The 16391-nt window shown below is 37.5% G+C and overlaps 1 protein-coding gene and 1 pseudogene across 8 annotated transcripts in view; one reads left to right on the plus strand and one right to left on the minus strand.

Annotated features, from left to right (window-relative positions):
* Positions 1-16391, minus strand: part of GRIA3 (glutamate ionotropic receptor AMPA type subunit 3) — a 352129-nt gene that overhangs the window by 35428 nt on the left and 300310 nt on the right. Inside the window, exon 13 of one of the 8 annotated variants that reach the window (XM_023522171.1) lies at positions 10093-10221. The exons of 5 other annotated variants lie outside the window; for them this stretch is intronic. In XM_023522171.1, the coding sequence (XP_023377939.1) occupies positions 10162-10221 (60 nt within the window). In that variant the 3' untranslated portion in view covers positions 10093-10161. Of the gene's footprint in view, positions 1-10092; positions 10222-13245; positions 13306-16391 lie in introns of those variants that run through there. 2 more of the 8 variants (XR_002776817.1, XM_023522172.1) reach the window with 2 other exon arrangements.
* Positions 15958-16076, plus strand: LOC111730786 (annotated as a pseudogene).

Consider the following 16391-nt stretch of genomic DNA (forward strand, 5'->3'; position numbering starts at 1 on the left):
GGCTCCAGGCTTGGCATTGGCACCAAATCTGAATATGCATTAAGCTGTTATATACCACTCATCCTATGCTGGCGACTCCCCGAACCTTGCCCCACCCAATGCCCATATCACCTACAGCACACAAGGCTCTTTCAATGTCTGAGACTTATGGACAGCTGGCAGATGGTGGTAGGCCTATGGGTTCCCTCAGCCTTTTGCTGAGCTTCCTAAAGCCCAGTACTGGTGAGGGCTGGCCTCGGTTTGCAGTGTGGCCTTTCCAATATAACTCATGGTCCAGCACAGACAGCGACCAACTGTGGATCATTTCGTAGGTCTTACCAGGTAGTTCTAGAAGAGTCATCAGCAGTGGCTGACCTTGGCCTGCACTGGAGCTCCTTTCAAGAGGCCTTAGAACTAGCACACCCAGCAGCATGCTTCGAACCATAGCAGAACACCACCCAATTAGCTCTATAAACAGCACCCCCAAAGGGTTGTCTTGGTAGGTACCAGAGTCTGTTGGGGCACATCCTGCTCTATGGGTCAGTCCCCACACAGCCACTTGTATGCTGTGGTCATGACCAATCCTCACAACCACTCAGCTTGAGAGTCAGTCCACTTACTGATGTGCCAACAGTAATCGAGGCTCAACTAGGAGGACACACACAACCTAAATGAGGGACACCTCTGAAGTACATGGCACAGATGAGAAGGGAGACTGTGCCAATGGGCCACACAGGGTACCTACTACATAAGGCAAATCTGCCAAGACTGGGAGATGTAGCAGATCTACCTAACACAAAGAACACAAACAGAGAGAAGCAGCCAAAATGAGAAAACAAAGAAACATGCCCCATGTGAAAGAACAGAACAAAGCTCCAGAAAAAGAACTAAATGAAATGGGGGCAAGCAATCTACAGAAGCAAAGTTAAAAAACAAAACAAAACAAAACAAAACAAAACAAACCCTTATTATAAGGATGTTCAAGGAACTTAGTAAGGACTTCAACAAAGAGATAGCAAGACAGAAACCATAAAAGAGATAAAAACCATAAAAACACAGTCAGAAACGAAGGATATAATAACTGGAATGAAGAATACACTAGAAAGAATCAATAGCAGATTAGATGAAGCAGAGAATCAAATAAATGATTTAAAAGGCAAGGTAGAATAAAGCACCCAATCAGAACAATAAAAAGAAAAAAGAATTTAAAAAATGAGGATAGTTTAAGAGACCTTTGGGACAACATCAGATGTACCAACATTCACATCATAGAGGTACCAGAAAGAGAAGAGAGAGCAAGGAATTAAAAACCTATTTGAAAAAAATAATGATGGAAAATTTTCCTAACCTGATGAAGGAAATAGACATACAAGTCCAGGAAGTGTAGAGTCTCAAACAGTATGAAGCCAAAGAGGCCCAAAGACAGACACGATGTAATTAAAATGTCAAAGGTTAAAGACAAAAAGTGAATCTTAAAAGCAGCAAGAGAAAGGTAGTTAGTTACCTATAAGGGAGCACCCATAATACTGTCAGTTGATTTCTCAGCAGAAACTTTGAAGGCCAGGTGTGATTGACATGAAATATTCAAAGTAATGAAAAGCAAGGACCTACAACCAAGACTACTTTACCCAGTAAGTCTATCATTTAAGATTGAAGGAGATATAAAGAGCTTCCCAGACAAGAAAAAGCTAAGGAGTTCATCACCACCAAACCAGTATTACAAAAAAATGTTAAAGGGACTCTATAAAAAGAAGGGAGAAATAAAAACAAACAAACAAAAAAGGAAATAAATATAAATAATAAAATGGCAATAACTACATACCTATCAAAAATGTAAATGGTTTACATGTTTCAATCAGAAGACAGAGTAGAGGGGGGAAAATGGCATAGGTGATAGAGGCTCTGTTCATCTCTCTGGTGACCAAATCAAAGTTGTGACAGGAACAAGGAGCAAACAGCAAGAAAAAAATCATCTGGGATCTAGATAAACAAGTCATACAACTAGGGAGAAATCTAAGAAATCACTCTGCAATGGTAAAAGGTAGGACAGGGCAAGGATGCGAGGCTGGCTGGTCCTGAGCAGCTGAGTGAGATGGAGGCAGTGGCAGCGGCAGCCAGCAGCTGCAGACACCTCTTAAAGGGGCCATGTCTGTGACCAGACTTTCACAATGTTGGACTTGCTTGCTCTGAGCACCAGCACCCAGTCAGCTGCTTGGGGTGGGGTGGGGGGCACTAGGGACTTACAGGGGGCCACTGAGTTGTCAGAGTGAAGGCTGGAGGCCAGGCTTCCTACTGGGCAGAAGTGCCGGTGGTATCCATTGTTCCTCTATTCAGCCCTCCCTCCTCCCACTGTGTGGACACAGCACCACCATAGCTGAGACGTCATCAGACTGGATAACTGAGGTTACTCCACCCAGAGGATTCTCTGAAATTTTGCCTCCACCAACTCGTAGCCCTATCCAGCCACATTCAATTGTGTCTTTGGTGAGTCTTGTGCAACTTGTTGAGCAAGCCCCAAGACCCACACTGGTGGCAGCTGACCTTGGTTTCTGGCATGGTTTCTTGAGGCAACTATAAGTACAGCACCTGTAGATTGCTTGCTGAATCTTAACAGGTGGTTCTATAGGAACACAGGCTGGAGCTAAAACTTGCCTGTTGCTGAACTCCTCTCAGGACTGTGCCTCTGTACACCTACTACACAAAGCCATGCTAATAAGACCAGGAGACTTAGGAGCTTTGCTTAGTATATAGAAACAGACACTGAAAGGCATTCAAATGGGAAGACAAAGAAGCAGAAACCATATGAGAGAACAGAATAGAGATTGAGGAATAATGGAGTCAAGCAATCTAACAGATGCAGAGTTCAAAACGCTGGTTGTAAAGATGCTCAATGAACTTATGGAAAGTGTAGATGAATTCAGTGAGAACTTTAACAAAGAGGAAAAAAGCATAAAATTGGAAATAGGAATTATAAAAGGGCATCAGTCAGAAATGAACACATTATATGAGATGAGAAGTATATTAAACGGAATAAACAGAGCGAATAGAGAAGAGGATTAAATGACCTATACAGAGGACGGGAAAGCCAAGAACACTCAATCAGAATGACAAGAAAAAAGAAGCCAAGACTACAATAATAATTTAAGGATCTTATGGGACACCATTAAATATGAAAACTACTGCGTCATAGAGGTACCTGATATTGAACAGCTATTTGAAGAAATAATGATGGAAAACTTCCCTAACCTGGTGAAGGAAATAGCCATACAACCCCAGGAAGCTTAGAGAGTCCCAAGAAAGAGAAACCCAAAGAGGCCCACACCAAGACCCATCATAATTAAAATGCCAAAGGTTAAACACAAAGAGAGAATCATAAAAGCAGCAAGAGAAAAGCAGGGAGCACCATAAGCACCCATAAGTCTGGCAGCTGACTTCTCAAAAGAAACTACGCAGGACAGAGGGCTTGGCACAAAATATTCAACGTGATGAAAACCCAAGATCTACAACCAAGAATACTTTATCCAGCAAAACTATCATTTAGAGTCGAGGGACAGATAAAGAGCTTCCCAGACAAAATTAAACTAAAGGAATTTATCAACATCAAGCCAATATTACAGGAAATGTTGAAGAGACTTATTTAAGAAGAAAAAACATGTATAAAAATCATGAATAAAAAATAGTAATAGGGTGGCTCCATAGTGTAGTGGTTAGTGCATCTGCTTTACATGCAGGAGGTCCTGGTTTCACACCCTGGGTTGAGCCACAGACCATGCCCCAGGTGCACCTGGCTTTGGGTGCACCTGGCCCCGGGTGCATGCCGTGGGCTTGTAGGGGGAGACGTCTCACCTTCAGAGATCCAGTCCTTGAGTGGAAGCGGCAGCATCCCTAGGTTGAGGGTGGGGGTCGGGGGGGAATTAAAGAGGGGAAAAAGTTCCAAAAACATTGTTTAAAAAATGGTGATAACTAAATATCTATCAATAAGTACCTCAAATAGAAAAGAATTAAGTGCTCCAACCAAAGGATAGGGTGGCTGATTGGATAAGAAAACAAGACTCCTACATATGCTGTCTATGAGTGACTCACTTCAGATTAAAACACACACACAGAATAAAAAGAAAAAGTTGGAAAAAGATATTACCTTTATGTCCCTAGAGGGTATTGTGCTAAATGAAGTAAGTTAGATAAAGACAAATATCGCATGATCTCATGTACATGAGGAATCTAAGAAACAAAATAAACAACAGTAATGACAAAAACAGAAACAAAGTCATAAATGCATATAATATTTTGAGGGCAACCAGACGGGAGGGGGGTTGTGGGGTACGGTGAAAAAGAGCAAAGGAATTAAGAAATAAAAATTGATAGTTACAAAATAGACATAGAGATATAAAATATAGCATAAGGAAAATAGTCAACAATGTTGTAATAAATACATAAGGGGGAAGAGGTGTACTAGATTTAGTTGGATGATCACTTGAGCTCTAATCACTACACTGTACAACTGAAACTAATATATTATTGTATGCCAACTATAATTGAAAAAAACTATTTGAATCAAACAATGTAAATATGAGCAAACAATTGTCTATTATATTTCAATAAAGCTGGGAATAAATTTAAAAAATTTAAAAATATGAAGAATAAAAATCAGACTTTCACTTCAAAAGATGCAAAAAATCAGTTGACAAAATCTAGAATCCATTTATGATAAACATTGTCAGCAAGGTGGGAATAAAGGGAACATATCTCAACATAATAAAGGCCATCTATGACAAACCCACAACTAACATATTCAATGGTGAAAAGTTAAAAGCATTTCCTTACAACCAGGAAAAAACAAGGTTATCTACTTTCACCACTTTTTCAACATAGTATTGGAAGTCCTAGCCACAACAATCAGACTAAAAAAAGAAAGGCATTCAAATTAGAAAGGAAGAAGTAAAACTCATTATTTGCTAATGATATGGTACTATATATAGAGAACCCTAATGATTTCACCAAAAAATTATCAGACATAATAAATGAATTTAGTTAAGTGGCAAGATACACAATTAAAACTCAGAGATCAGTTGCATTTTTATACACCAACAACAAACTGCCAGAAAAAAATTAAGATAACAGTCCCTTTTATAATTGCATGAAAAAATAATAAAATACCTAGGAATCAGTTTAACCAAAGAGGTTAAAGTCTTGTACTCAGAATATTATTAGCCACTGAGGAAAGAAATTGAAGAAGATACAAATAAATGGAAGCAGATATTGTGCTCACGGATAGGAAGAATTAACATCGTTAAATTGTCCATACTACCCAAAGCAATCTATATGAGAATCATTGCAAACCTGTCAAAATACCAATGGCATTTTTCACAGAACTAGAACAGATAGTCTTAAAATTTATATGGAGCCACAAAAGACCCAGAATAGCCGCAGCAATCTTGGGAAAGAAAAACAAAATTGGAGGTATAACACTGCCTGATATCAAACCATACCACAAGGTTATAGCGATCAAAACAGCATGGTACTGGCATAAAAACAGACACATATATCAAAGGAATAGGATAGAGAGCCCCCAAATAAACTTATGCCTATATGGTCAATTAATCTATGATAAAGGGGGCAACAATATACAATGGGGTAAAGATAGTCTATTCAATAAATAGTGTTGGGAAAACTGGACAGATACATGCAAAAAAATGAAACTGAACCACTATATACAAGAATAAACTCAAAATCAATTCAAGACTTAAAATGTATGACCCTATACCATAAGAATCCTAGAAGAAAACATAGACAGTAATCTCTTTAACGCTGCTCTTAGTAACATTATTTTCTGATATGTCACCTCGGGGAAGAAAAACAAAATAAAAAAATAAAAAATGAGACATCAAACTAAAAAGTTTTTGTACAGCAAAGGAAACCATGAACAAAATGGAAAGATAATCTACTGAATAAGAGAAGATATTTGAGAATGATACCTATGATAAAGAGTTAGTATTCAAAATTTATAAAGAACTCTTGCAACTTAACACCAAAAAACCCTAACAATTCAATTAAAAAATGGACAGAGGACCTTAATAGACCTTTCTCCAAAGAGGATATACATATGGCCCATAGCCATATGAAAAGATGCTCAACATCACTAATCATCAGGGAAATGCATATTAAAACCACAATGAGATATCACCTCACACCTGTCAGAATGGCTATTATCAATAAATCAAAAAACGAGTGTTGGCTAAGATGTGAAGAAACGGGAAACTTTGTGCGCTGTTGGTGGGATTGCAAATTGGTGCAGCCACTATGGCAAACAGTATAGAGTTTTTTCAAAAAATTAGAAATAGAACTACTTTATGACGCAGCAATTCCACTTCTGGATATTTATCCAAAAGAACCCAAAACAGTAATTTGAAAGAATACATGCATCCTTATGTTCATTGGAGCATTATTTACAATAGCCAAGATATAGAAGCAACTTAACTGCCCATCAGCAGACCAATGGATAAAGAAGGTATGGTAGATACAGTGGAATATTACTCGGCCATAAAAAATAAAATCTTACCATTTGTGACAACATGGATAGACCTGGAAGGTATTATGCTAAATTAAATGAGTCAGACAAAGACAAATACTATATGATTTCACTTGTATATGGAATCTAAAGGACAAAATCAACAAACGAAACAGAAACAAACTCATAGATTCAGGGAACAAGTTGATGGTTGCCTGATGGGAGAGGAGTTTGGGGGTGGGGTTAAAGAGGTGAAGGAATTAAGAACTACAAATTGGCAGTATGAAATAGTCATAGGGATGTAAAGTACAGCATAGGGAATATAATTGATAACATGGTAATAACTGTATATGGTGCCAGGTGGGTACTAGACTGACTAGTCAGGAGGAGCACTTCACAAATTATATAAATGCCTACTGGAGGTGTGAAGAACAGAGTGAATAGAACCCCTCCCTCAACTCAGGTTGAGGCCCAACCAAAACTGTTATTTCTTTCTACCAAGTCAGGTTTCCCTCATCTTTACTCTTCTGAATTTTGAATTTAATTAAATTCCATTAAATTTCCTTTCAATTTCGGTGGTCTTTAGAACATGTACTAAATGCCTGTAGCTCTATGTTAGATATTCAGGAGACTATAAAGGAAGCATGGTCTCAATGACTTCTTTAATTTCAATTGAGTTGGAAGCTAGGTTGAGGAGTGAAATCTCTAGAGAAAAATTCTAAATTAATTTTTGACCAGAAGTGAGATAGCATATTAAAAACTATAAATATATGCCATGTTTTTAGTGTACTTTTATGGGGTTTCCTGGCCCCTGTCTCAGCTTTTTTCATTGTTTATTTACTATTCTCTGGACTTTGGCCAGCTGCATTGCATCTTTTTTGAGGCCTTCTTGGATCTGCTCAAATAATTCCAGAGGGCTGGAACTCACAGACCTGTCACCATGGAAACTACACATTGTGTTTATGGCAATTAGACCCTCACTGAGCCACTGAAACTGTTCGCTGAGACAGAAACTTAAAGAACAGAAATAAAAACCAATATGACTGAAGCCAAATGAGCAAAAGGGAGTATGGTAGGAAGTGAGATTAGGAGAATAATCAGAGGCCAAATCTTGTAAGACCCTGTACATTATGGTAAACAGTTTGGATTTATTCTACATATGATAGGAAACTATTGGCGGATTCTGAGGCAGGGTGTGAAAAGATACGAATTAAAATTTTAAAGCATTATTCCAGCTTGTGTGTGGAGAACAGATTAAAGTGGTCCAGAATGGAAGTAAGGAGATTGGTTAGGCTACTCTTCTAATACTCCAGGGGAGAGATGGTTGTGGCATGAACTAGGCTGGGATAAATGGAGGTGGAAAGAGAGGTTGAATTCAAGATATATCTTTTAGGGAAAAAGTTAATGAGTCTTGCTGATGGTCATCTCCACCTGATGGTCCTAGAGACACTTTCGGATTAAATATTTCTAAATCAAATTTATTATTTATCTTGTAAAGCCTGGATCTCCTAAATTCTATTAGTAAAGCACATAACATCTAAGCTAGAAAGTTTGATTTTTATTCTTTTCTCAGCCTCTTGTTATGCCATGTTTATTCTAACATAGAAATGCTATAGGATTTGTCCTTTGGTCTTCTTTCTATTCTCATTACTATTGCCCTGGGGCAGGCCTTAATTAGTTTTTGGTCTTAATTACATTGCTTCCTAACTTATTTACTGGTTTCATCTTTCCAATTTATCTTTCAGTGAGCCTTCCGAAGTATAAATCTGATTAAGTTATTTCATTGTTTAAAATTCTCTGATAGTTCCCTAATACCTACAGGACAAAATTCAACTTCTTGTGTATGATTTTCAAGAGTTTTTAGGATCTTGGCTGCACTTGCCTATGATCTGGTCATACTGGACTACTCACCGTTCACTGAAATGTGCTACATACTTTCACATCTTATGCCTTTGTTTATGCTTTTGCTTCTGCTTGAAGTATCCCTATTCATCTTACAAGATCCAGAGCAAATATCATGTCTTCCTGACTCTCTTCTGCCACAACATATGTGTTTTCTTGCTCTCTTCCCAAAGCACTTTGTTCCTACCTTTGCTATAGAGCTCACTATATTGCATTAAGGTTGGTTGGTTATAAGTCTGTCTTCCTCCTGTTACCGGGTGTTCTTCAGGACAAAGTCCATGCCTGATTCATTTTCGTAGCCCTCTTGGCAGCCAGCACAATGTCTGATACATGGTAGGCACTCAAGACATATTTGCTGATCAGAGTGACAACTAAATTAATGGCCAAAGATATCAGAAGGTTGGTAAAAAATGGCTAGCAGCACTAGGTTTATAGCATTGTAGAACTCTAGAGCTGAAGTTACCCTATATATCATTAAGTCCAATTACCAGCTAAACCAATCAGGATATATGATCTATAATCCATTTTTTGACACTTAGCCTGCCCTTGATGTCCATATCAATAACTTTCCCCCAAATAATCAAGGCCTTCTAAAATTGAAATCTCACCCATTGACATTTATACTCTTTTCACATCACATTATCCTCATCTGACAGAAAACAAATTCTAAGTATCATAATGAAATACATTCTCAGTTACTTTATTTCGGTAGGAATTTCCTAGTCAGCTGCTCAAAGAATTAAAAAAAATAATAAATAATCCAGATGCATAGAATGATATAAAAAATAATGTGAGAACACCTGTGTACCTGCCACAAAACTTAAAAAGCAAAACATTATGAAGTCAATTAAGTCTGCCTATGTACCTCTCCCTAATTGCATACTCTTTCTTCCAGACTAAAAGTAACCACTGTATTGAATTTGGTCTTTATCATTCCATTGCATATCTTTATATGTCTATGGAAATAAATTTATCTTCTTTATAATGGCTGCATAGTATTTCAGTTGATGGATATACCATATTTATTTACCCAATTCCTTATTGAAGGACTCTTACTTAGGTCAGTTTTGTTTCTTTATTTTCTTTTATTTTTTGGCATTATAGACAACACTGTGGTGTGTATGTGTCTTTGTGTACTTACAAAGAGATATTTTGTGTTCATCTTGACCTAATCAAACCTAAGTGAAAGGGGGATGAGGTTAGAACAATATGTCTCTTACACTATTTACAAATAGGCCATCACTTTCAAAGATAAATTTATAAACAAAGGGAAATGAGTCCATGAATTCTGATCCAAGTGCACTATAATTTGGACTCATATCCTTGAGCTCTTTGACTGTTGTACAGGTTAAAAGGTTTATTCTTTTAAGTAACAATGCATTTCTAGGAGAATAAATGGCAGTGCTTTAAGTGTTCACTTTAAATGTGTTTGGTGTACATGCAGCAGATATTAATGAATGCAGTAAATGCAAAGTAAGTGGCAGAAATGATTAGGCCCTGGTTGATGACTGAATTCTGAAGGCACTTAGGAAGGGAGAAATGGCTCATAACTGAGAAAATTTAAGCTAAGATGTTTATCTTCCTAACTTGTATTTAAGTGACAGCATAACATTCAGACCAAAAAGAAGAAAAAAAAGTTACTAGCATTTCTTTTCTTTTTGCAGTTTGTTTTATTTTGGCTGAAATACCGAAAGCAATAAAAAGGATTGAATCTTAGCTCAAGTATCTGGGAGAGATTTAAAAAGTTATGGGCAGGATGTGTAATAGCAAGCTCATTTTTCTCCAGCCCGCCACGGTTCATTTATTCCAGCACACAGAGCCTCATTCTGTACCTAAGAAGGAATAAACAATGGTTATGCAGAGAGGCCACAAGAAATTCTCTTAGCATTGCTAGATAATTAGCAAGTAAACTGCAAAAGGAGAACTAGATGAATGGAGTGGGAACAGATGAATCCAAAACAGTATATTAAGTAGAGCTCTAACATTTATGGATTCAAGTCATTGTTCCAACTATTTGTAATAAACAATTAAGGTGAATGATATGGAGAAATTTGATTTTTTTGTTGAGGTAAAAATTTGAATTTGGCCCAGTGAAGCTGGTGTGTGGAAGCAAGTGATTAGTGAATGCACTTAGCCCACCACTCAGACCTTATATCTGTTTGCAATGGTGTTAGTCACTCCTCATTACTGTACATAAAAGTATTCCTTTGTAGACCTAAGTAAGTACAAAGTAACTGTATAGGGGTGTGGTTGAGAGTGTTGAATCACGCTGCTTGGTTTTTAATTCCATTTACTAGGTGCACAAATTATCTAGCTCCTATGTTTCTCAATTTCCTCATCCACAAAATGGGATGATTTTTTAAAAAGTGCCTACTTCAATGGTTTATTGGGAGAAATTACATGAGTTAATACATGCATCTCAATTAGATTAGTGCCTGGCACACAGAAAGTGCTGAAAAACATTACAAATTTTTATAGTACAGGAAGCGTAATTTGTTTTAGTGACAGAATTTAATAGCATTATAAATTACTTCTGTCCCATATTTATAGAATCATTACTTTATTTTATGAAGGAAATCATATGCTCAAGTCTTATTCACATATTTGGATCTCCAGACATATCCCTGGTGAATGCCCATGGTCTGCCATCAACAAAAACCATAACCATTTGACTTGGATTTAAAAATTTTATTAGTGAAAAACAAATAGGTAGGATGGCAAGTTTTTCTTTTAAATTTGTCTTGTAGTTCAGTTGAGAATCATACATTAAAATACTCATTAACCAGAACACAGCTATTTGAGAGACCTGGTGAATGAAAATTTCTGCTTCTCTAAGAGTTAAATTAGAATATCCACTTGGTCAATAGAAGATCCATTTGGAGTTATTAAAATAATAGATTTTTAGAGGTAGATGAAATCTTAAAAACCATCTGGTTCAGTCTCCTACCCAATGCAGCAATAGCTTCTTTACTCAAATGCCTCTAACACTGAGTACTCCTTAGCTCAGAAGAGCCTCAGGAGGTAGATTACTCCATGGTGGGACAGTTCAAGTTGATAGAAAGTTCTTTCTGTTTGGCTGACATCCTTCATGAGAGTCCTTCTCCCTTCCAATCCTACTTCTGCCTTTTGCGTGAATTGGTCGGTCTTTCTTCTCTGTTTCCATTTTTCCATTGTAAGTAGCACTGATTATATTGCTTTGTAATGGTCATCCCCAGTGGAATCTGAGCTCCTTGAGAGTAGAGATTATGTCGTTTTTGTCTCTGCATTTTCAGTGTCTAGTATAATGCCTGGCATGTAGGAAACTCTCATTATGTATCTGAGGAATGAGTTAATCTTAAAATTGTAGTTCTACGCACTTGTCCTAATTCTACCCTCTGAAGCGATGTAGAATAAATATGCTGTCTTTTTTCTACATGATGTACAGCCTGAACAGTACCACCATCATGTCATCTGTTTATCATCTCTTTTGTAGGCTAAACATTTTAAGGGCCTTCATCTGTGACACAAATTCTAGTTCTCCTCTGGTGACCATTTTCTAGATATTTAAAAAAAAAAGTTAATGTCCCCTCTAAAGTGTGGCCCCTAAAATTGACCACAATATGCTCAATGTAGTGGTACTAGAACAAAGGACAATGAGATCATTTCTTCTCTTGATCTGGACATGAGCATAATTTTTCACTTTGACAGGCTTCAACAGTCATGTTTAGTTATGTTGATAGTCAAGAATTAATTGCATTAACAAAACAGACCAATAAATTGGAAGCATAATGTCAACAGAGGCATAATTTGCTAATTTATTTATGGTATTAATTCACTGTCAGTTTGCAGACAAAATATTATGTAATTTGCAAAGAGAGTATTAGCGTTTAGGACATCACTAAGCCCTAAATATGTACAATGTGTTCTGAATGAATAGTTTGAAAGGATGGAATGAACGAAAGGTCAGGGGAAGATGGTTTTGAGTAATTTGCACTTTATTGTTCCTCAAAGAGGAATGTTTTAGCTTCATGTATTACTTTTTTTTGCCACTGTTATCATACCTATATTATTCATTTCCATCACTATATGTACAAGACTAACCTTGTGCTGACATGTCAAAGAGAGGCTAGATATGACTTTGAGTTCTCAGCCTCTACCCCTCTCTCCTGATTTCACTGTCTTCTCTCAGAGATCCTTCCTGTATTCTTTTTCTGGTATCAGTAATAGTCTTGATCTTTATGCAGGTGTTCACTAATACTATAAGGGCTCCTGTTACCCTTGAGCAAGGGATCATTTTTATTTGAAAAGAAGATTCATGTCCCCCAAAGACAACTGGGTCTCTTGGCATTGTGAAAGATGCCTTTTAGGGGTTGGAGAAGGCAAGCCCTGTGAACACAATGCTAAGAAAGAGGGAAATGGCAAGAGTTTCAAACAAAAATGACTTCCTCTCACTAATTTTTACCTTCTCTAATTTTATTGTTGACTATTTATTGCTTAACAGCTTGGTCAATTTCTCCTCTGGACTGTACCTTTAATTAGGAGAATATCATTGAAAATTATAATCCACTTTTTCTTCTGAATCATTTACCGCCCTCTGAAACTTATGCTTTTAAAAAAGGTTCAGATGGCATTGCAAGCTGGTACAAATTCAAAAAGGAGGCTTTGGGTCTCTGTTTGCCTGAACTGAACACTTATAAATTCTCTGTATGCTTCCTCTGCCCTCCCTAATATTCACGAGAAAATTTTGCCTCACTGAGTTTCTCAAATACTGAGAGATGGATAGGTGATCCTTGCAAGGCAAGGTACTGAAAAAAAAAAAAAGGAAGCCGGTGATGCAATTGCTCAAGAGAGCTCCTAACATCTTCTTCTTTCTTCCCTCTCTTCTTTGCCTTTCATAATGCTTCATGGCATTGGAAGATGACAAGATATTTTGTATCCTAGTGGGGTGAGCAGGGAGGAGAATAGGGTGAATAGCAATACCTGGAAGGATGGGACAATTCTCAAGTTCTTTAACATAGTTATAAGTTTGAGGTCAATAGAAATTCTTTAATGTTGGACCTGTGAAGGGGAGATTTTTGTGGTAAGTATTTTGCCTGTCGTACAACCCTTCAAATATTTCTCTTTCTTATTCAGAGAATCCTTGGATTTTTCATGACCAGAAGCAGGAGACAATTGGATTTCTTTAACTTTATATTTGCATAAATTTTTCCGGTTTCCAAGGTAATATATCACGCATCATCTCATCTAAACCCCGCAGTAACCCTGTGAAGTAGGAGTAGTTTAATCCCTAGCACCTAGAACAGTGTCTAGCATCCAGGTGTTCAATCAATATTCGTTGAATGAAAGAATGAATGTCCATTTTATAGATGAGGAAATTGAGAATGCGAGAGGTTAAGCGCAGTGGCAATGCCAAGAGGTGCCACAGTGGGCTTTAGCTTACCTGCTCATTTCCATTAATCCACCCCAAAGTTACCACAAAAAAACAAGTCTCAGAAAAACTGTGTTTGCTGTGCAAACATTGCCTCCAGATAAGTCTCAAGCAGAACACCACCCTTCAGGGTCTCCTATATAGAAATTTGGAGATTGTCGTGGGCTCTATAACTTGCCCCAGGTTACACAGCTAGTGAGGAACAAATCTGAGACGGCATCCAAGATTGCTGAATTCAAGGCTACAGACAGATTTTTTTTTTCCTACTACAAGCCCAGACTCTTTAGCATTAACACTAACAATATCCTTTTTGGTGAAAGAGAACAACTTGCTTTCAAAAAAGCTTTCTTTATTTCTTGTTCAAACTTAAAAAACAAAAACAAAAACAGGGGTAAGTTGTAAATTAACCCCAATCCCTTCCCACTAAGGACTGGAATAAGTGAATGTTTTTGTTACATACTGTAACCCTCTAACAGGCCTCTACTGTTCACATTTCACTATGTGATGGGATCAGAACAATTTGGGGCAGAAGAAGAAGAGCACATCTGGCTTGCCAAATGCATTTGACACATGTTTTTCTTCCATATCTGCTTTGAAGAAATCAGTAGCTCTGATGAGGTGCATTTAGCAAAAGTAATCATTGAATTTTATAATTAAAAAAAAAAAAGGTTTCCATTTTGATTTGGAACAAGTCACACGGGAAATAATTTCATTTCTAAAGCATGACCAAACCTTAATTTAATTTTATTGTTTTTTTTCTTTCTTTCACTTTGATTCACACATTTCTAAATGTTCACACAAGTATTGTTTATCAGTTTCCTTTTGCTTCAGACAATCAGTGACTGCCATGTAATTGTATTGGTGAAAGCAAGGGGAAGAGGAGTAAAGAAATACTGGTTTCTAATTTCAGTTTTTTTTTCCTATTGGTTTGTTATGATTCTGGCTGAGTTATTTTTGGGGCTGGGATTTTAGATAACTTCATTGGAGTTGGAAGTCACCTTTTGTCTAGACATTGAGTTTTGCTCTCAAACCTCGAGTACTCATTCCAAACGACTTTGCCTAACATTCTCACACTTTATTCTAAAGTCCAGGGACTGGTTTCCTTCTACCTCAAGGAGTACATTTACTGATGCCTCTTTTCTAAAAGTGCAGATGACAACCCAGATAAGTTTCCAGTGACCTTTTTAATGTCCCTCTCTGGTATGCAAAGTCAGATTACTATTTCAATATGTCTTCTGCTTCTCTTGCCAAGTTAGACTAAGAATATTCCAGTGGGTTGAAAGTAGCATCAGCGGCTCTATGACTTTGGGAGCCAGAGTCAATAAACTCTCGTAGAAAATGGTTCTAAGTCCTATTGCTTTATTCTGGGGGAATAGAGGAAAGAACACAGTATCCTTACCCATGCGCCCCTCAATAAGCAATGATTTTGCCTCCCAGTAGACATTTGGCAACAACTGGAGACATTTTTTTTTTTATTGTCAAAACTTGGGGAGAGGAGTGCTACTGTATCTAGTGGAGAGAAGCTAGGGATGCTGCTAGATATCCTACAGTGCATAAGACACTTCTACAACTGACAATGATCTGGCCCTAAATGTCAGTAGTGCCATGGTTGAGAAGCCCTGCTGTATAGGCTTTGATGGAGCCATCATAAAATGGGCAACAAAATACTAATTAACTTTTAATTGATCCCACATTTTGTTCCAGGCTCTGTTTTAAATTTTTTACATGTGTTAACTCATGTAATAAAACAACTCTACGAAATAGATATTACTATCCCATTTTAAAAGTGCAGAAACAGAGGCAAAGAGAATTTAAGTATTTTACCCAAGGCCATATGAGTAGTAGGTATTGGAGCTGGAAACTCACTCGTTCAGGCTCCAGAGTCTGTGCTTGCAAACAGTATACTGTTCCCAGGTAAGTTAAGGGATGGTTGTAAATCATACGCTAGGGCCGAAACTAAGTGCTCATGAATTCTACTTGAAGTGGCGCTTATACTTTAGCATGACTTCAAGGGGCATGCTATTTCTATTACTCCCTCCCTGAAATATGAGATTGGAGACCAAAATGTCTTGCCTTTAACCCACATGAAAGCTATACTTTTAAAACATAAGCCAATAAATTGTTTTTCTCTTTATTTTGAGAATGAAAATACATAAATATGGTCTACAGCCATGCTACCCTGAACAAACTCGATTCTGTCTGATCTCAGAAGCTAAGCAAGGTCGGGCCTGGTTAGTACTTGGATGAGAGACCACCTAGGAAGACCAGGTGCTGTAGGCATAAAAAAAATAAGGGACTGTAGGCTGACAAGGTCCTTGTAATCTGTGAGGTCAACTAAGGGTTGCCTCGCCTAAAAAATAAATAAAATAAAATAAAATAAATAAAAAAGAGAATACATAAATATGGATGTCTAGGACTGTTATTAAGCAAGACTGAATCAATTTTTATTGTTTCTGATACTCCTCATCTTTCACTCCCCCACCCGGGCAGTAAGACTTCTTCCCCATTTGCCTTACCAGGTACAAGATGCCCTCCCCCACCCTACCCTGCTCACAGAATAAGATTGGAAGCATTCCCACTGAAGAATAAATGATG

The sequence above is a fragment of the Pteropus vampyrus genome, unplaced genomic scaffold, assembly GCF_000151845.1.
Source record: "Pteropus vampyrus isolate Shadow unplaced genomic scaffold, Pvam_2.0 Scaffold335, whole genome shotgun sequence".
Taxonomy (NCBI): domain Eukaryota; kingdom Metazoa; phylum Chordata; class Mammalia; order Chiroptera; family Pteropodidae; genus Pteropus; species Pteropus vampyrus.